Below are 21202 nucleotides of genomic sequence, written 5' to 3'. Positions count from 1 at the left end.
CAGGCTATTAGGTGGCTGTGTGCTCATCATTGCTTAGGAGGCAGTCCTTGTGCCCCCAGGTCATGTATGTTGCCGGAATCTGTCCACACCAGTAGGCCAGCCTTACTTCCCATCCCCTTTCTTGGGAAGACTCAGTCCAGGAAAGATTGGCTATGTGACCTACAGCACTGAGACCAGAAATCCTTTCATTTTGTTTCCCAGCATATTGTGCTGCTGTTAAATGTTTCTTTCGTATCTTTTACATGATTCTAACTTAACTAAGCAACACTTTTGCATGGTTCCAAATTCAAACTGCACACAATGGAATAGGCAGTGACCAGTCTTCCTCCCACCTCTTTTCTCTGGCCACCACATTTTCTTTTGTGGAGGAAACAGGTGTTATCTGATTCTTTTTCATCTTTCCAGAGATATATTATGCAATCAAAAGCATGATGAAGCTATTTTTGCCGTCTAAAAATATTTTCAGTTTTTTTGGGTAAAAATTAATATATTAATATGTTCCCGTTTTCTTCTGATATTTGCAGTGACTGTATTTGTCCCAGTAATGTGGCTCCTCTCTTTATTTCTGTAGGTAAATTGCTAGAATGAGATGTTGGACTGTTTTTTAAAATTAAAAATACATGAAAGAACATAGTGGCCAGATTTAGCAAGTATGAATAAAGAATACCAAGTGGAATTTGAATTGAAGATAAACAGTGAATTAGTTTTTACTATAATTATGATCCATATGACATTTACAGTACACTTTTACAAAAAAAAAAAAATCTGTCCTTTATCTGTGCTATTCACATTTCACTGAGATCTTGCACTTTATCTGGCAATTCTTCCCAAAAAAGTGTAACATATTAGGCAAGTATTGTTAACTCTTCACTGTGAGAGTGAGAACTTGCAGTAAGGAGACTCAAGTATGAATCTTGGCTGCACCACAAAAAGATTCTGCACCACAACCATTGCAGAAAACAATAGCAGGCTGATTTGATGAAAGGAAGTCAGGAGTAGCCATTATACCGTTCTCAGCTTCCAGGTTTAGTGGCAGTAAGCACAGTTTTAAGGGACAGGAGGGCAGAACACCATCTTTTTCTTTCCTAACATAAAGTGGCTTACAATTCCTAGAACTCTGGTTTCTCCAGGAGTTAGAAATCCACAACCCATGTCCATTCTGAGACAAGCAAGGATGCTAACCACCAATGTCCCATCCCCATTCCCATGCATCCCCTCACATGTGTGAATCCTGGCTGGCCTCTCTCAGCTCATTGCTGTCCTCATCTTCAACACAAGTGTCATCACATATGGTTCTCAGCATGGGAATTATTGTAGCCTGTCTTTAAAAAAAACTTCATTCTCATTTTCACACGGAGAATTGCTGTTTATCAGCATCAAAATGACAGGAAAGAGCACTCATGTTCTGTGCTGTGAACAAGGGGAGTGTTAGGAAACTGGTCAAAGGAGATGAGGAGTGAGTACTCAGAGCACAGCAACAAAATCTGAGACACACACGTCACTCCCTGCTGGGCAGCGTCATTTTGCACTGACGGGTGGGTGTTGGGGAAGGGAAGAGGCCTTCAATCGGACCGGTGCACACTGTGAACATTCACTGAAACACACCCTGTTGGCACTTAAGAAGCATTTGCCCCTTTCGAAGACATTCGGACTCAAGAAGGCAGAGTTGCAGACAACGTAACGGGCCACACTGCAGGGACAGGTGGTGGATTGCAAGTCTCAAGCCCAGGGTTCTCCCCTCCTTGCCCCAGTTGTGTGAAAAAGTCATTTCCTAACTCCTGTCCAATATCCTCATGAGTTCTCAGTTTTGTCCCAACCCTAAACCTGAATGGTCCAGCGAGCATTTCTATGAAATGCCTCCACAGTGGCCACTGGGAGGAGAGTGACCTCCATGCAGTGACTGCCTGTCTGGGTGCTCCCAGGCCTTTTGTCCTCTGAGACAGAGCTGCCTCCTTATATGCAGCCCTCTTCTGCTGTGCAACTCTACCTTGATCTTAGCTGAGAAGATCAACAGAGAGCAATTCAAGCAAAATCGTGGTAAACTTACCAAAACTAAACCAAACCAAACAAACAGTAAATGCTTTGGAGATCTTTCTGAGGACTCGATCTTTTATCACGGGGCAAAAACTTAAATGATTTTCAATCAGTAACTTCATCTAAGAGGGATGTTGAGGCAAAATATCACACTCAGGCACTGAAGAAGGGCAGAATTCTTGGTTGCTTCCTCCCTTGTCAAGTCAGTCAGCCGATGCTTTCTCGAGATGCTCACACATGGCTTTGATACAGGATTTGAATGAGTCTTTTTCTGAGCCACTGACACAAAAAGTATACTGTGGAAGTGTCTTGTCTCAATTCTGCAATCGCTTCTGTATGTGTTTGAAGTCCTAGACCCCAGGAGGAGAGACAATCAAATTAGCCAAAGGTAATTTGTGAAGACTGGCCATAGAAGGTGGTGGCTAAAAGCCCTCTGGCCCCTGCTCGCTGAGCATGCCCAGAGAAAGTCCTGGGCCACACTGACTGCTGAGAAACAACATCTCAGGGCTTGGATCCCCTGTTCAGAGGACAGATGCTCTTCCACCCAATCACTGAACGGTAGAGAAATGGCGGGTCCATGCTGTGTCTGGCAGAGCTCTCAGTCTCTGCACTTGAGGCCCTGGGCCATCGTAGACATGAAGGCTCTTCAGTGTCATCAGGTGGAGACGGACGATAGGAATCCTGCAAATGAGCAGAAAGGATCTGATGATGAAAGTTTCTTCTGAAGCTATTACAAACTCAGGTCAGTGACTTGCTTCTGTACTAGTTTTATTTTTTATTTTTTAGATGGAGTCTCGCTCCCACCTTGAAGTGCAGTGGTGTGATCTCCTCTTACTGCAGGCTCCGCCTCCTAGGTTCAAGCAATTCTCCTGCCTCAGCCCCGAGTAGCTGGGACTACAAGTGCGCGCCACCACGTCCGGCTAATTTTTGTATTTTTGGTAGAGACGGGATTGCACCATGTTGGCCAGGCTGGTCTCGAACTCCTGACCTCAGGTGATCCACCCGCCTCGGCGTCCCAAAGTGCTGGGATTACAGGCGTGAGCCACCACGCCCGGTCAGACTCGCTCCTTTCTAGGAGGGACGGTCTTGGAGGCTCCAAGAAGGAGGCGTCGCCTGGCCCCAGGAAGCGCCCAGGTGCGGCGTCCCTCCATTCCCCATCTCCTGCGGGGCCCTCCCAGGGCGGGCTCCAGGCCTGCCCCGCGCCCCTGCGCAGGAGCCTCCAGGCGGGCGGGGTTCCAGCGCGCAGCCAGCCTCCCTCAACAGCTCCCAGCATCGGTTGCCGGTGGTTAGGGACAGGGAGACGGCGCAGCGCGAGCGGAAAGGGCGGTTACCCAACGGCCTTCGCTCTCATGGGGTCCTCCGTGGTGTTACCTAAAAATAAAGTTATTTGTGATTAGAAGGTAATCGCTTCTTGGTCATGCTTCCGCTGGTCACCAGTGTCTGCGGGGCGACCCCATCCTTGTGGGAGGGCCTGTGGCTGCGCTCAAGGCGGGAGCCGTCCTTAGCGGGGCCCTGCGGGACGCCCAGGCCGCGCCCCTTTCCCTTGTTCCCCTGGCCTTGAAGTGAAGGGGGAGGTTTAACAATGCAGTGGGAACCCCAAAGTTTGTCTCGGCTGTGCCCCTCACATTCCAAACAATGCAAAAGCTTGAGGAAAACCTCAGTAGTTGAAACGTGATGCAGTTCAGCAAAGAAGTAGCTCCTGTCCTGGTAACATCAGTGAAGTTCTCACCGACGACCTCATTGAGTGAGTTGTGAAGCTTGTTGACTTAATCAGAATGATCAGCCAGCATACGCTCATTTGTCAATGATATGAGCAGCTGCAAAGTGGAAGAACAGGCCTTTACTCATAGTCTGTTCACTTGGTAGCACAAGTTGGTTGTGGAAGCAAGAGTGTGGCCAAAGTCAAGAAAAGCTTCTATGAGAATCACTTACTTATGTGGAATTTAAATAAAAAGTAGTGTATATCATTATTTGTAAATTGTAGACTACACATGTATTATATCTAAAATTTACTGCACACACGTGTGTGTCTTCTTGGGCAGTTGGTCAGTGTGTGTACTTGAGAATGTGAGAAAGATTTGTTTTGCATTTTGGGGGGTGTGAGATTTGTGGGGGTGGCTGTGTGTATGTGAAAATGTGTTTATATGAATGCTTAGTTTGGAATTTGTTACGTATTTAATTGGTGAGAATCTAATATGTATTCACCTGTGTGGGTTGGTGGTGTCTGTGTGGAGATTGCAGATTAAAGAAGGTCATAATTGGGCTGGGCATGGTGGCTCAAGCCTGTAATCCCAGCACTTTGGGAGGCTGAGGTGGGCGGATCACTTGAGGTCAGGAGTTCAAGACCAGCCTGTCCAACTTGGCGAAAATCCGTCTGTACTAAAAATACAAAAATTAGCCAGGCGTGGTGATGCGCACTTGTAGTCCCAGCTACTCGGGAGGCTGAGGCAGGAGAATTGCTTGAACCCGGGAGGCAGAGGCTGCAGTGAGAGGAGATCACGCCACTGCACTTTGCACTTCAAGGTGGAGCAAGACTCCATCTCAAAAAAAAAAAAAAGAAAAAAGAAAAGTAAAGATCATTCATAACTATTCTGCTTTTGTGAGAGTGTGTAGGAGTGAGTGTTTATATTTGGAGGATATGAGGTGTAATATATGTGTACAAGAAGAATTGGGGTTCAATATTTGCAATTTGGGTTGTGAAGATGTGTTTTCTGTAAGTTTTCTCAAATGAATGTTGGGGATTTGTATTTGTCTAATGTTTGGCAGATTTGGAAGAATTACCTTGTGCATGTGGGCAATAATAGAGAAAGTGCTTGTGTCTATTTTTGTGGATGTATACTGTGGTTTACATATTTGGGGAATGTAGGAAGACCATTTGTGTGCTTAGGATATGTTGCATCATTGTGTGTGTTTCTTTTCACGATTTTCAGGGGTTGTGTATGGCCATTTCAATGTGTGAGGGCAGATCCATGTCTACTGGGGGACTGGTAGAATGAATGTGTGCAGTTGTGAGGTGGAGTTTGTATGATTCTGTGTCTTGGAAGATGGAGGAGTTATTTCTGTGTGAGCATTTGGAAGTGTGATTACATATGTGCAGGTATTGTGGGACTGTATGTGTATTTGGGGATATGAGGTGGCATGTTTGCATATTTGTGGCATGTTAATCGCAGTTATATTTAGGGCATATAGAGAACTACATGAATATTGAGTTTGTGTGTGTATCCAAGGACATGGCAGTTTAGATGAATGTTTTGTGGAGCTATGTGCTTGTATTTTTCAGTAAGTGGTTATTAGGGTTATATATTCTGAGAATGTAGTATATGTGTCTCTGATAGAGAGATGGGGTTCTGTGTTTATACAGGAGAGTGATAGAATTGAATTTCTATGTAGTAGAGGTATGTGATATGGTTATTGGTTAGTACTTGGCGATGTGAGAGACACTCCCCTCATTTACAAAGCGGTGCCCAGCTGTTTTGTGCGAGTGGAGAATATGGCGGACCAGCTCCTAAGGAACAATGACCTGTGCTACCAGTGAGCAGTAAGATGTGTTTCTTCATAATGTCTTTTGTCATGTGGTTAGTGTGGTTTACACTTCCCCCAAGTTATAATTTTAATAGCCATCTTTTATTGTATATTATAATACACCATGTTGGCCAGGCTGGTCTCGAGCTCCTGATCTCAAGTGATCTGCCTGCCTCAGACTCCCAAAGTGCTGGGATTACAGGCGTGAGCCACCGTGCCTGGCCTTCTTTAGATAATTTGAACCAGTTTATAACAAAAATTTTAAAATAGACTACAACAAAGTAGAAGACCACCACATAGAAAGTAGAATGAAGTTAAAATTCTGGGCTAATACAATTCTGCTGGCTAAACATCATTAGAAGCGGCAAGGTGTAACAGAGAATGTAGATTTTGAAGTCAAACACATTTGCTCACCCCTTCCTTACTGTATAATGTTGAGCAAGTTGCTTAATTTCTGAGGTGTAACATCCTCCTCCACAAAATAATGTAACAATTATGTTGTAGAGTGTTGTAAGAATTAAATAAAATGACATTATGTGTATACTGGATGATACTTAATAAATCTATTTTCTTTCCCTCAAGCTGTTAGTTGAGACAAAAGGGAGACAGAATTATGCAGATTTTGTTGTTGATTATAACACTTTGTTTCCGTGATTCTCGGAAGTGTGGTTCCTGGACCATCAGCATCAGCATCACCTGGGAAGCAGTTAAAAATGCAAATTATCGCTGGGCGCAGTGGCTCACACCTGTAACCCCAGCACTTTGGGAGGCCGGGGCGGGTGGATCACGAAGTCAGGAGTTTGAGACCAGCCTGGCCAACATGGTGAAACCCCGTCTCTACTAAAAATACGAAAATTAGCTGGGCGTGGTTGTGGGCGCCTGTAATCCCAGCTAGTCAGGAGGCTGAGGCAGGAGAATTGCTTGATTCTGGGAGGCAGAGGTTGCAGTGAGCCGAGATTGTGCCACTGCACTCCAGCCTGGGTGACAGAGCGAGACTCCATCTAAAAAAAAAAAAAAATAGAGATGAGGTTTCGCTATGTTGGCAAGGCTGGTCTCGAACTCCTGACCTCAAGTGATCTGCCCGTCTTGGCCTCCCAAAGTGCTGGGATTACAGGTGTGAGCCACTGCGCCTGGCAACAGATTTTAGTTTAAGATAAAGTTCTTTTTTTTGTTTGTTTGTGTTTTTGAGATGGAGTCTGGCTCTGTCGCCCATGCTAGAGTGCACTGGCGTGATCTCGGCTCTCTGCAACCTCTGCCTCCTGGGTTCAAGCAATTCTCCTGCCTCAGCCGCCCGAGTAGCTGGGACTATAGGCACGTGCCACCATGTCTGGCTAATTTTTTGTATTTTTGGTAGAGACGGGGTTTCACCGTGTTAGCCAGGATGGTCTCGATCTCCTGACCTCATGATCTGCCCGCCTCAGCCTCCCAAAGTGTTGGGATTACATACACTCTTATATTCAGCAAATTCATACTAAAATACTCCATTTTTGTAGGACAAAGGCCAAGAAAACTTTACATATGCTACAAGTTTATTACATGTATTTACATGGCTCTTTCTTCCCTAGTTACTTAAAACTTTCACATTATACAAGTCCCCAAAGCAAGCTTCCTCTCTCCAAGGCAAGCTTTGCAGAAATGATGAGGTCATATTGCTATCAGAATAGCTTAGGCAGTGCCGTAATATAAAAATGTTTCGTTTTGTTTTTGAGACGGAGTCTCGCTCTGTTGCCTGGGCTGGAATGCAGTAGCGAGATTTTGGCTCACTGCAACCTCTGCCTCCTGGGTTCAAGCGATTCTCCTCCCTCAGCCTCCTGAGTAAACTGGGATTACAGGCATGTGCCACCATGCCTGGCTAATTTTTGTATTTTTAGTAGAGACCGGGTTTCATCATGTTGGTCAGGCTAGTCTCAAACTGCTGACCTTGGATCCGCCTGCTTCGGCCTCCCAAAGTGCTGGGATTACAGGCGTGAGCCACCGTGCCCAACCATAAAAATGTATTTTGAAAGCTATTGAGGTACCGTTAAATGATGTCTTTTTTTTTTTAATGATTTTGGGCCGGGCGCAGTGGTTCACGCCTGTAATCCCAGCATTTTGGGAGGCCGAGGCAGGCGGATCACGAGGTCAGGAGATCGAAACCATCCTGGCTAGCACGGTGAAACCCCGTCTCTACTAAAAATACAAAAAAATTAGCCGGGCGTCGTGGTGGGCACCTGTAGTCCCAGCTACTTGGGAGGCTGAGGCAGGAGAATGGCTTGAACCTGGGAGGCGGAGCTTGCAGAGAGCAGAGATCGTGCCCCTGTACTCCAGCCTGGGTGACAGAGAGAGACTCCATCTCAAAAAAAAAAATGGTTTTGGTGTATTTGTTGGCAGACACCTATCCACTGCATTTAGAGAAAGGGACATTGGGGTATTCTGTACCTCGTTCTAATACACCCCAAGTGCCCTTTCCAGTTTCACCACTGTACAATTTACTAAAATGCAACTATTAGGAAAACTTCACATTTTCTTTTGGCAGTGCATCAGGTTGTTGGCATATTACTGGTTTGAGTGCTTCTAGTATACTGAACTTTCAGAAGTTTACCTACTTCTTAATCCTGTGTCTTAGCTAGATGTTTACAATCTGATTCACATTCAGTAATCTACTATCCATGAATAATAATCTTATATTACTATTTTGCCCCAACATTCAATAGAAAAAGTTGATTCCCTTGCTAGTTCCCAAATCTAAATTTGAATGGTTTCACTTAAAAGTTAACTTATTTGAGGCTGGGTGTAGTGGCACATGCCTGTGATCTCAGCACTCTGGGAGGCCAAGGCAGGCGGATCACTTGAGGTCAGGAGTTTGAGACCAGTCTGGCCAACGTGGTGAAACCCCGTCTCTACAAAAAATATAAAAATTACCCGGGTGTAGTGGTGCACGCCTATAATCCCAGCTACTCAGGAGGCTGAGGCAGGAGAATCACCTGAACCCAGGAGGCAGAGGTTGCAGTGAGCCAAGACTGCACCACTGCACTTCTGCTTGGGTGACAGAGCAAGACTCTGTCTCAAAAAAAAAAAAAAAAGAACTCATTTGAGAACACTTAATATTTAGTACAATTATTCATTTAGTTACTTTAAGTTGCACTGATGCTATCATTACATCACAGTGCACCCAACATATAAAACAAATGAGATGAAGTCAATTTTATTTTTTTACATTAATTAACAGTTCTACACAAATACATTAATCCCTTGGTGTATTTGTTTTAGACCACTTGACAACTATCTATAAACATAGCTAAATGTAGACATTAGTACTTTATCTTATTTTGTACCTGTACTTTAAGTAAGGTTTTAAGTTAAAATGTCATTATTTCCTTATCGGAAGAATTAAAGGAAACAGCTTGGTGGTTTGGGAAGAACACTTGGTGATGGAGGCTCAGTACATTTGGCCCTGGCAAAGTTCTGATTAGCTTGAGATTTTTTTTTTTTTTTTTTTTTCTTGAGACGGAGTCTCGCTCTGTCGCCCAGGCTGGAGTGCAGTGGCGCAATCTCGGCTCACTGCAAGCTCCGCCTCCCGGGTTCACGCCATTCTCCTGCCTCAGCCTCTCCGAGTAGCTGGGACTACAGGCGCCCACGACCACGCCCGGCTAATTTTTTGTATTTTTAGTAGAGACGGGGTTTCACCATGGTCTCGATCTCCTGACCTCGTGATCCGCCCGCCTCGGCCTCCCAAAGTGCTGGGATTACAAGCGTGAGCCACCATGCCCGGCCTTAGCTTGAGATTTAAAAAGTAAGCTGGGACCTGAAAAGTTTAGAGTTCCAATTTTGATTTTTTGGAAAATTTTTGTTCTTTCCTCCGTCTTGCATGGCCTGCCCTGCAGCTGCTGATGAGTTATATCCCTGTCTTCTTTCTTTTTTCTTATGAAGAATCTTCATCGGGGGATTCTGACTCTTGGTCTATTAAGCTGTTGCTGATTCTACTAACATTTCTAGGTTGAGGGGCTGGAATTTTATACCTCTCTCTACCACCCGTCTTCAGCTTCTTTATCACTTGTCCTCTTTCTTAGTGTCAAGTTCAGGACAGTAGGTGTTGCTTTCTGACAGCTCCTTTCCTTTGTCTCAATACAGAAGTTTTCGTGGGCTGAGCTGCTGAGTTCAGCCTGGGAACTGAGGCCAACATCGGAGTCTCCTTGGCACACAAGTTTGAAAGAAGTCCTAGTGACTTGAAGCTCAGAACCATGGATGGCAGGGTTCCCTCTGGATGTGGAATTCTCCGTCCCTTTCCAGGGAGGGAACAAAGCCCACAAGCACCGGTGAGTGAACTGCTGACCTCCGCAATTTAAAAAATATCCTTTTTTCTCTTATCTTTGCAAAAATAACATGGCATAAAATTTATTCCTAGCAGCCAGCTACCTAGAGATACCACTTTCCAGTCTCTGCCCACCCATATTATATCTCCCTGTTTTCTTCTGAAGCCCGCCAAAACCTGTTTTGTAAACTGCTTTCTCCCCACTCAATATATAGTGGGCTTTTTTTTTTTTTTTTTTTTTTGAGACAGAGCCTCCCTCTGTTGCCCAGCTGGAGTGCAGTGGCATGATCCCCGCTGACTGCAACCTCCACCTCCGGAGTTCAAGCAATTCTCCCCTCTCAGCTTCCCAAGCTTCCCAAGTAGCTGGGACTACAGGCACCTCGCCCAGCTAATTTTTGTATCTTTAGTACAGACATGATTTCACCATGTTGGCCAGGCTGGCGTCGAACTCCTGTCCTCAAGTGATCCACCTGCCTCGGCCTCCCAAAGTGCTGGGATTATAAGCGTGAGCCACTCCACCTGGCCTATAGTGAGCATTTTCTGTCAATCATAAATATTCTCCCATAAAATGACTTTAAATGTGCGCAATAAATTCTACCAAAAGGCTGGGTGTGGTGGCCCATACCTACAATCCCAGCACTTCAGGAGACCGAGGCGCAAGGATGGCTTCAGCCCAGGAGTTCAAGACCAGCCTGGGCAACACAGAGAGACCCCCATCTCCACACACACACACACACACACACACACACACACACACAAATTAGCCAAGGGTGGTGGTATGAATCTGGAATCCCAGCTACTCAGGAAGCTGAGGCAGGAGGATCAGTTGATCCCAGGAACTGGAGACTGTAGTGAGTCATGATCATGCCACTGTACTGCATTCTGGGCAAAGAGTGAGACCCTGTCTAAAAAAAAATTCTGGTCGGGCACAGTGACTCATGCTTGTGATCCCAGCACTTTGGGAGGCTGAGGTGGGCAGATCATGAGGTCAGGAGTTTGAGACCAGCCTGGCCAACACAGTGAAACTCCGTCTCTACTAAAAATACAAAAAATAGCTGGGCATGGTGGTGGGCGCCTGTAATCCCAGCTACTTGGGAGGCTAAGGTAGGAGAATCACTTGAACCTGGGAGGCAGAGGTTGCAGTGAGCTGAGATCGCACCACTGCACTCCAGCCCGGGTGACAGAGCTAGACTCTGTCTCAAAAAAAAAAAAAAAAAAAAAAAGTTTTACTAAACGAATTTCCGTGATTTAGAATCAGTATTGTTAGTTATTTATGTAGCTTCCAATTTTTCTACCACAAATAGCCTTGCTAAACATCCCGGAAAATTAACGTATGCATATATCCTGGATTGTTTTTCATTTGAATACATTTCTAGATGTGAATGAATGAGACCAAACGTAGGTAAGAAATGGAAAGGTTTGGGTGGGCCCGGGTGCGTTGACAGCAGCACCACAACAGCACAGTGACAACACAGTGGTGGGGACCTCATCAGCGCCCACTCCTTTCTTGATTTACCGCGTTACTTCCTCCCTCTTCTCCCTAGTAATTATTATTCAGAGCTTCCCAGAATAAAGCTGGGACCCTGATTTTACTGGACAAATAGTGCCAGAGGTTTCCCCTGAAGGAAAGGCTGAACCAGGCAGAGAGACGAGGGTGAGGGTGGGAGTTCCAGAGGGGAAGGGGCACAGGTGGGGCCTGGATCCAGATTACGGATGGATGCCCCTCCCAGGTAGCACCCAGGCCCAGCCCTGCCCCTCCCATGCATGGGAGTAGCAGGAGGTTGTGATAGTGGCCCTGACAGCAGGTGGCCGGCCCTCCTTTATGCCATTGACCATGGAGTGCTGAAGTCTCTGTCTTCCTTCTTTCTCCTCACCCTCCCTTGCCCTACACCTTTGGCCCTCCTCCCTTCCCCCTTCACCAGGTCTAGGTGAGTGGGATGAGCCCAGCCTCCACAAAGGCCTCGGGCTGGGGAGCCGCTGCACACCACAGACATCTAGCTATAGGAGTGCCCAGGTTGCAGCTTGGGACCAGCCCTTGGAGGAAGAGGTCTAACTCAGTGCTCTTTACCTGCACACTGTAATGGAGTGACTGGTTTCTTTTGGTGGTGTTTTTCTTTTTGACAGAAGGTGTTCCAGATATCAGAAAGAACTTCTTTTTTTTTTTTTTTTTTTCCCAGAGACAGAGTCTTACTCTGTCACCCAGGCTGGAGTGCAGTGGCACGATCTCAGCTCACTGCAAATCCACCTTCCGGGTTCAAGCGATTCTTATGCCTTAGCCTCCTGAGTAGTTGGGACTACAGGTGTGCGCCATCATGCCTGGCTAATTTTTGTATTTTTTGTGGAGACAGGGTTCACCATGTTGGCCAGACTGGTCTCAAACTCCTGGCCTCAAGTGATCCGCCTGCCTTAGCCTCCAAAGTGCTGGGATTACAGGCGTGAGCCATTGCGCCAGGCCAGAAAGGAGTTCTTGGTGGGACAAGACATCAAAACCAGCTGTTAGCCAGTTCTCCTATCCTTGCTTTCTCTTTCACTGGCTGTTCAGGGAGTGAAGAGATGAAGCTTTAAGTGCAAGTATGATGCAGGTCACTCACTCACCTGGCATTTCATGTTTTTTCCTTATTCACTTTCCGTAAGTCTGATTCTCCTGTTTATATCCTTCACTGCTGTATAAACTTCTCCAATGCAAGGGACCAGCTCTTACAGTTCTTATGTTGTTTCCTAGATAGATGGATACCTATAGATATATATAATATAAGATACATATTTGTATATATTGAATATATATTTTTTCATATATGACATGTGCACTTGTATACTACTGCTTGGGCAAGAGAGATAGCTAGGAGTAAAACAACAGTTGTCCTGCGTGGCAGTCAGCTGCCTCTCCCGCTCACTGCCACATGAATCATCACTAATGGGAATGTCCCCTGAGCACTACTGAGAACTGGGGGGATATATAGTTCGATACTTTACCTGGATTACTGCCCTTCTTCACCTGGCTGAATGCCACCTCCTTAAGTCTCAGCTTAACTTTCACTTCCTCTGGGAAAGTAGTTCTGATTTTCCCCCACAAAACTAGAAAACATAAGTCCACAGGAATCCCACTGTTGAATGAACTAGGGAAAACAGGTAATTTTTAGTAGAGATGAGGTTTCACCATGTTGGCCAGGCTGGTCTCGAATTCCTGACCTCAGGCAATCTGCCCATCTCGACCTCCCACAGTGCTGGGATTACAGGTGTGAGCCACTGCGCCTGGCCTAGGAAACTTTTTGAAATGCAAAAAAACAAAAACACAATTACAACAGTTCTACCCTGTGTACATGCTTTAGGAAATAATGCTATTTACCTTAATTTTCACATTTTCAACAATGAACAGGCACGATTTGCTAGTGAACGAGACCCCAATTTATTGTTTCCCTTATTACTATATTTCTCTATCGTTCTTATAATTCTACTTTAAGAAGACATCGATACTGTGGAGTTGTAATTTATTATATTGGATCCTAAAAGGGGTAGAATCAGGTTGAACAAAGAATTTTCTTGGCATAATTAGTACAAATGTTTTGTTTATGAAGTGCAGCAATATCTCCTTCAGACCCAGGCAAGAGGGACCCTGCTCTGAACCCTGGCACCCCAAAACATTTTATGCACCCCAATACCTATGTTGCTTTGTTACAGGCAAATGGTACTTTCATCTCTCAGGACCCCATGCCCTGTGCTGGCACAGCATGACCTAAAGCCCTAAACACCAATGCTTATGTGCAACACTGCTCACCAAGGGATGTATCTTGACCTATGCTCCCAAAACACAAGGCACCTGCATACAAAGGTCATGAGAGTTTGTGGGTTGTATGCCACTGATGTCAAAGCAGATACTGTTCCAGTTAGAGGAAGGATTCCAGAGGAGGAAGCATTTAGGAAAGAGAAAAACAAAATTGCCTGCCAAATCCTTACATGTGGATAGCATGAAAGCAATTAGCTCTTGCCTAATTGAAATATTGGTATGCTGAGCATTCACGTTCTTTTCACATTCCAATTCTGATTCCTGAGGTACTTAAATTACTTTGGCATTCACCACAGTTGCGTATAGCACCTGAGAAACATTTTGTAACACTGAATGATGCATGCTATTCTTACATTTGTATGTATGTAGGACTAGATGTAACAAGCAACTATACTGTCGGTACAGCATAAATTATGTGCAGATTTCAATTATAATAACGTAAGTGGGCCGGGTGTGGTGGCTCACACCTGTAATCCCAGCACTTTGGGAGGCCAAGGCAGGCAGATCATGAGGTCACGAGTTCGACAGAAGCCTGGCCAACATGGTGAAACTCCGTCTCTACTAAAAATACAAAAATTAGCCTAGCATGGTGGTGCATGTCTGTAATCCCAGATACTCAGGAGGCTGAGGCAGGAGAATTGCTTGAACCCAGGAGGCGGAGGTTGCAGTGAGCCAAGATCGTGCCACTGCACTCCAGCCTGGGTGACAGCATGAGACTCCATCTTGGAAAATAAAATAAGTGAAGGCCAAAAAAAAAAAAATAATGCAATATGTATTTTATTTTATTACTCATCCCCAAATCACCAGCTTATCATAAGAGCATCCAGACACATTCAACCATAATCACACTCAATTATCTTGACATTTTGCCTTTTTTCTTTTTTTTTGAGACAAGGTCTCGCTGTGTTGCCCAGGCTGGTCTCAAACTCTCCAGCCAAGCAATCCTTCTGCCTCAGCCTCCTGGGTAGCTGAGTTTATAGGTGCACACCATTGCACTAGCTCCATTTTTTTTTACCTTAGGAGAAATAGAGCTTTAAACCAATTTTAAAAGTTTAATGTTCTGTAATCCCAGCACTTTGGGAAGCTGAGGTGGGCCGATCACCTGAGGTCGCGAGTTTGAGACCAGCCTGGTCAAAATGGTGAAACCCTGTCTCTACTAAAAAATTACGAAAATTAGCCAGGTGTGGTGGCCCATGCCTGTAATCCTGCTACTTGGGAGGCTGAGGCAGGAGAATTGCTTGAATTCGGGAGGTGGAGGTTGCAGCAAGCCAAGATCACGCCACTGCACTCCAGCCTGGGCATCAGAGCGAGTCTCCGTCCCCTCCACCCCACCCCCCACCAAAAAAAACATTTAATGTTTTAGAAGGGCGCATTTGTCAAGCTAGGAAGATAGAGCATGTTTTCTCTGACAGTTTAATTCGATTTGCAACTTAAATACCTGAATATGGGATATTTGGGCCTTCTTTTGCATTCTTAGTCTGGGCCCTGCAAGTGTTAGGGGAAGGTCTGAACTACTCTAACGGTTTGATTTTATTTTTAAAATTTTTTGAAATGGAGTCTCACTCTGTCACCCAGACTGTAGTGCAGTGGTGTGATCTTGGCTTACTGCAACCTCCACCTCCCAGGTTCAAGTGGTTCTCCTGCCTCAGCCTCCCAAGTAGCTGGGATTACAGATGTGCACCACCACACCTGGCTAGTTTTTGTATTTTTAGTAGAGACGGGGTTTCACCATGTTGGCCAGGCTGGTCTCGAACTTCTGGCCTGAAGTGATCCTCCCTCCTCAGCCTCCCAGAGTGCTGGGATTACAGGCGTGAGCCACCGTGCCTAGCCATAGTTTGATTTCAAATACCAATAACCTTGATATTTTTGAAAGCCTACTTATTACTTTTCTCTCTGGGATATTGCAACCATTTTTTAAAGAACAACTCAGCAAAATAAAATTCCTGTTTATTGTTGGACAACATTGTTTCACACATACGTCAAAGAGGCCAAAAAAACCCCAGCAACTTTATAAACAAAAAAAGGGGAAAAAAAGACGGGGTTTCACCGTGTTAGCCAGGATGGTCTTGATCTCCTGACCTCGTGATCCACCCGCCTTGGCCTCCCAAAGTGCTGGGATTACAGGCGTGAACCACTGCGCTCGGCCCTTTTTTTTACAAGTTTTTTTTTTCTCCTTTGATATTATAATGAACATGGTCACACCACAAGTAAAGTCAGAAGTAGGACGGAGAACGGTTGCAAGGCTGGTTTGGTCATCCGAGATCATTAAAAGTGGCTTACCCTAACAATATGTACAAAAATATAAAATATAAATAAAAAATACAAACAAATTTCTTTTTTAAAAGTACTTTTAAGAAAAAAAGCAGGGCCTTGGAAGTTTTGGTTCTTTTTTCCTCCCCTGTTGCAAATTCTTACGGTTTAGGTTGGGTGGTGGAGAGTGTGCGTCATCTGTGGGTGGCACTGCCCACGGTGGGCAGGCAGGCCTCAATGCTGGAAGGTGACCACGTTTAGATTCTGAGACAGGAAATGGAGGGTGAATAGGTCATGGCGGCCTTTTTTTTTTTAGTTTAGCTTTTCCTTTTTTGCTGTCTAGTCATCCTTGTCGGTCTTCTGCTTCTTGGTATCGACATCATCATTCTCATCATCTTCAGCTGCCCGCTTGCCTGTAGCGGACTCAGCTTCCTCGTCTTCATCTCCATCCTCTTCCTCACCATCACCTTCTTTTTCCTCCTCCTCTTCCTCCCCACCTTCTTCCCCTTCTTCATCTACCTCATTGTCAGCCTCCTGCTCCCCATTTTCCTCCTTAGCATTCCTGTTAGCAGGAGCGTCTCTTCCATTTTCTGCCGCTTTCACAACTTCCTTCTTCTCCTTTAAGTCCTTGGTGATGATTTCAGAGCTGGTGTCTACAGCTGCATCTGACATGGTGGGGCACGCCGGTGATCTGATGCAGGAGATTAAAAAGAAAGCGAGAGTTCAGGGACTCCGGCGATAAAGCTGTCAGAGCCTCCGGCGATAAAGCTGTCAGAGCCGCGGCGAGCAAGGAGCTGGAGGCGAGCAAAGAGCTGGAGGAGGAACAATGCAAAGATGGCTTTTCAGAGCAGCCAATCGGCATCTGGAAACTATTAAGGCCTAAAATCATTAGCTCTGTTTTCTCCCTCTAAGACGTACATGGCTTTTCACTTTATTTTCAACTGAATGCTTTCGCTGTTTTGGGTTTAGCAAGCTTTTGGTCTTAAAAATATCCAACAATGCAGTTAAGAGGCCAAATGACTTTATGCATGAAACATTGTTAGGATGAGCAATTTTCCCATAGAAAGGTGACCAGATTTGAGGAAATTATTTAGTCAGTATACACATTTTTCCAGATTTAAACAGTACAGATTTTACTTTCAGGCTTTCCTAATAAAGTTTCTAACAGACCTGGAAAGGAGAAGGAAGAGTAACATCTGCTGCAAAACCCTAGTTACATGTAGGACAAATAAGAATCTGGGAGAGTGGTGACTTGCCCAAGTGACACACCGATTTGGGATATATTAGGGAGAACCATTAATTCTTGTCCATAAGGCTTGATCTAGAATTGTTTTTTATTTTAATGGAAGTTCTGTAGAAAGAAAGGCATACTTAGAAAAATTGAGCCACTTGTAAATACTTGGAAGATGAGAAAAGAGAGTGGTTTAACATCTTCTTACCGCATCCCTATTCTCCTCCTCATCATCAGAATCACAATCAGTGAGTCAAAGTTGGCATTTTATTAGTGTGAACAATGTCAGTATGAAAACACAAAGTATAGGGAAGTTGTGACACGCAATGTGTACAATTTCTAAGTCACACCTGTCTGTTTCACATTTATTTATTTATTTCTCAGTTTCGCTTTAATATGGTTATAGGACCACCAGGTTCGATTGCCTGTTGCATGGTAACACCAATGCATCAAAACAGTGGGGATTGCAACAGAGAAAGAGTTGAATAATTGTAGGGCAGCCGAATGAGAAGACAAGATGAGAGGAAACTTCAAATCTGCCTCCCTGAGAGGTTTGGGGATGGGGATTTTAAGGGTCTGGACAGGTGATGGGCTAAAGTATGGGGATTGCTGACTGGTCGAGAAGTGGGGAGTGAAGTCATGGGACCAGGAGATGCTGAGTCAGCTTCTTGGTAGGGGTTTTCAGACGGTTGGCATCAGCCATTCTGCTGGAATTCAGGATCTGAAAAACACCTTAAGCAATTCTTGGGTAAAAAGGTCCAGTGTCAGATTCTATCTATGGGAGCAACGGGGGAGCAGGTGGTCAGTGTGCTGCATGACCCTCGATTAGTTAGCAGCTGCAGGGAAATGAGTCAGAGCACACCAGTGCATGCTGGTTGATGCCTGACTACGATTCAGCCTAAAGCCTGCTTGTAATTCTCATTAACCCTGTGAGGGTGGGTTTTCCCTTGGGCTTTTGCCCCATTCTAAGCAACACTTCTATGGATATTTTTGACTACATGTTTTTTGTAGTGCACACTGGAAAATATTCTGTGTGCTCAAATTAATTTTTTTCCAAGACTGCTTCTCATTCTAATATCCCAGAGCTTCTCTTGCATTTTAGGCTGCAATGGGTAAAGAAAGTTATATCTTTATTCTTTTGTCAAAAATTTATTGAGTGCCCAGGCACTCAAGTGCTGTAATCCCAGCACTTTGGGAGGCCGAAGCAGGAGGATAGCTTGAGCCCAGGAGTTCAAGAACAGCCTGGACAGGAGGATCACTTGAGCCCAGGAACTGGAGGCTGCAGTGAGCCATGATTGCACCACTGCACTCCAGCATGGGCAACGCAGCAATATCCTGTCTCAAAAAAAAAAAAAAAATTTATTGAGTGCTTTCTCCATGGTAGTTAGGCACTGGCCTGGGCACTGGAAAACAGAGAAATATAACATGCCCCCATCTTTCTCAGCATAAAGCTTATCAGACTGTGTCCATTGTGTTTATTTAAGAATATATTTATAATACTAATGGTTCTGTTTATAGCTATCCATCTTACCTCACCCCCTTCCCCCAAATAAAAAATAAGCAATGTTCAATTTTAAGACACTGTCAAGGCTGGGCACGGTGGCTCACACCTGTAATCCCAGCACTTTGGGAGGCCAAGGTGGGCAGATCACCTGAGGTCAAGAGTTCGAGACCAGCCTGGCCAACAAGGTGAAACCCCATCTCTACTAAAAATACAAAAATTAGCCAGGCGTGGTGGCAGCCTCCTGTAATCCCAGCTAGTCGGGAGTCTGAGACAGGAGAAATGCTTGAACCCAGGAGATGGAGATTGCAGGGAGCTGAGATTACGCCATTGCACTCCAGCCTGGGCGACCAAGAGTGAAACTCTGTCTCAAAAAAAAAAAAAAAAGACACTATCAAGTTACAGAAATCAAGGCAGTGTGGTATTGGAGAAGACTTAGACATATAGATCAATGGAACAGAATGGGAATCACACATAGATCCTCACAAATATGGCCAACTGATTGTTTTAAATTGCGGTAAAATACATGTAACATAAATTTACCATTGTAACCATTTTTAAGCGTACAGTTCAGTATGGTTTAATATATTCATATTGTCGCACAACTAATTTCCAGAACTTTTTCATCTTGCAAAACAAACTCTATTTCTGTTAAACAGCAACTGCCCCTTTCTCTTTTCCCTAGCTCCTGGGAACCCGCATTCTACTTTGTCTTTCTATAAGCTTGACTATTTTAGGTACCTCGTATAAGTAATCATATAGCATTTGTGACTGGCTTATTTCACTTAATGTAATGTCCTCAAGGTTCATCCATTTGTCAGGATTTCTTTCCTTTTTAACACTGAATAATATTCTCTCATATGTGTATACTACATCTTGTTTATCCATTCATTCATGCATGGACACTTGGGTTCCTTCTACCTTTTGGCTATTGTGAATAATGCTGCTATGAACATGGGTATACAAATATCTGTTCGATTCCCTGCCTTCAGTTCTTTGGGGTATTGTTGTACTGTGAAATATATATTTGGTCTTTGTTCCAATTTCCTGGCATACAACTCCTAAGATCCTTGGAATCTCCAAAGTGATGTCTTTTTGTATGCTAATGAGTTGACAGATGGCTGGCAGCTCCTAGGTAGCTTCAGGATGGGGGCTGGTCACCAGAAATGGTTAGAAGGTTGGGACTTTTGGCCCTAGCCCCATCCTTTAGAGAGGAAAAAGGGGCTCAAGGTTAAGTTGATCACCAGTGGTCAATGGTTTAGTCAATTATGCCTATCTAACAAAGCTTCTATAAAAACTGCAAATGACAGGGTGTGGGAAGTTTCTGAATAGTTGAACTCATGAAAGTTCCTGGAGGGTGGCATGCCTGGGAGGGTATAAAAGCTCCACATCTGTTTTCATCTCTTACCCTAGGCATCTTTTCATCAATATCCTTTGTAATATTCTTTATAAAAAGCTGGTAAATGTAAGTTAAGTATCTTCCTGAGTTCTGTGAGCCACTCTAACAAATTAATTGGACCAGAGGTGGGGATCCCCCATTTATAGCCAGTCAGTCAGAAGTGCAGGTAAAGCAACCTGGGGCTTGCAATTGCCATAGGAAGTGGGGGGCAGTCTTGTGGACTGAGCACTCAACCTGTGGGATCTGATGCGCTCTCCAGGTAGATAGTGTCAGAATTGAATTGAATTAGAGGACACCCAGTTGGTGTCCACGCTGCAGAGCTGGTTACTTACTTGGTGTGTGGGGAGAACCCCATACACATCTGGTGTCTGAAGTACTCTGTGTTGGGGAGTATAGCAGGATAAGTCAAGCTTGGTTATTATTGGTAGTATACGTTATTTAGTATATGTTATTATTAATATATACCCAGAAGTAGAATTGCTGGATCATAGTGTAATTCTCTCTTTAATTTTTTGAGGAGCCACCATACTGTTTACCTTAGTGGCTACACCATTTTACATTCTCATGACAGCAGTGCTCAAGAGTTTCAGTTTCTCCGTATTCTCACCAGTGTTACCAAAAAGAGAGGGTTGACCCAGAGCCCAAGAGAGGGTTCTTGGACCCCTCCCAAGAAAGAATTCACACAAGTCCATAGAGTAAAGTGAAAGCAAGTTTATTAAGAAACTAAAGGAGGCTGGGCGCGGTGGCTCACGCTTGTAATCCTAGCACTTTGGGAGGCCGAGGCAGGCGGATCATGAGGTCAGGAGATCAAGACCACGGTGAAACCCCGTCTCTACTAAAAATACAAAAAACTAGCCGGGCGTGGTGGCGGGCGCCTGTAGTCCCAGCTACTGGGAGAGGCTGAGGCAGGAGAATGGCGTGAACCCGGGAGGCGGAGCTTGCAGTGAGCCGAGATTGCACCACTGCACTCCAGCCTGAGCGACAGAGCGAGACTCCGTCTCAAAAAATAAATAAATAAATAAAATAAAAAATAAAAAAATAAAAAAAGAAAGTAAAGGAATAGGCCAGGCACAGTGGCTCATGCCTGTCATCCCAGCACTTTGGGAGGTTGAGGCGGGTGGATCACAGGGTCAAGATTTCGAGACCAGCCTGGCCAATATGGTGAAAGCCTGTCTCTAATAAAAATTTAA

The 21202-nt window shown here is 44.7% G+C and overlaps 1 protein-coding gene and 1 pseudogene across 1 annotated transcript; both read right to left on the bottom strand.

Moving 5' to 3' along the window:
* Window positions 1–3417: 3417 nt before the first annotated feature.
* Window positions 3418–12449, bottom strand: LOC129463752 (proline-rich nuclear receptor coactivator 2-like; annotated as a pseudogene).
* Window positions 12450–15565: 3116 nt separating this feature from the next.
* LOC129463952 (prothymosin alpha-like) lies at window positions 15566–16645 on the bottom strand. The gene has a single exon (XM_055244684.2). It carries the CDS (start codon window positions 16551–16553, stop codon window positions 16221–16223), a length of 333 nt encoding a protein of 110 aa, XP_055100659.1. The 5' UTR covers window positions 16554–16645; the 3' UTR covers window positions 15566–16220.
* Between the last annotated feature and the right edge of the window lie 4557 nt (window positions 16646–21202).

This window comes from Symphalangus syndactylus, chromosome 15 (assembly GCF_028878055.3).
Source record: "Symphalangus syndactylus isolate Jambi chromosome 15, NHGRI_mSymSyn1-v2.1_pri, whole genome shotgun sequence".
NCBI lineage: Eukaryota > Metazoa > Chordata > Mammalia > Primates > Hylobatidae > Symphalangus > Symphalangus syndactylus.
Note: the sequence above shows the minus strand (reverse complement) of the source record. Positions and strands in the feature narration are given on the sequence as shown.

Bases quoted from the DNA above. Each gene is read 5' to 3' on its own strand.
- LOC129463952 (XM_055244684.2), bottom strand. From the start codon at position 16,553: ATGTCAGATGCAGCTGTAGACACCAGCTCTGAAATCATCACCAAGGAC.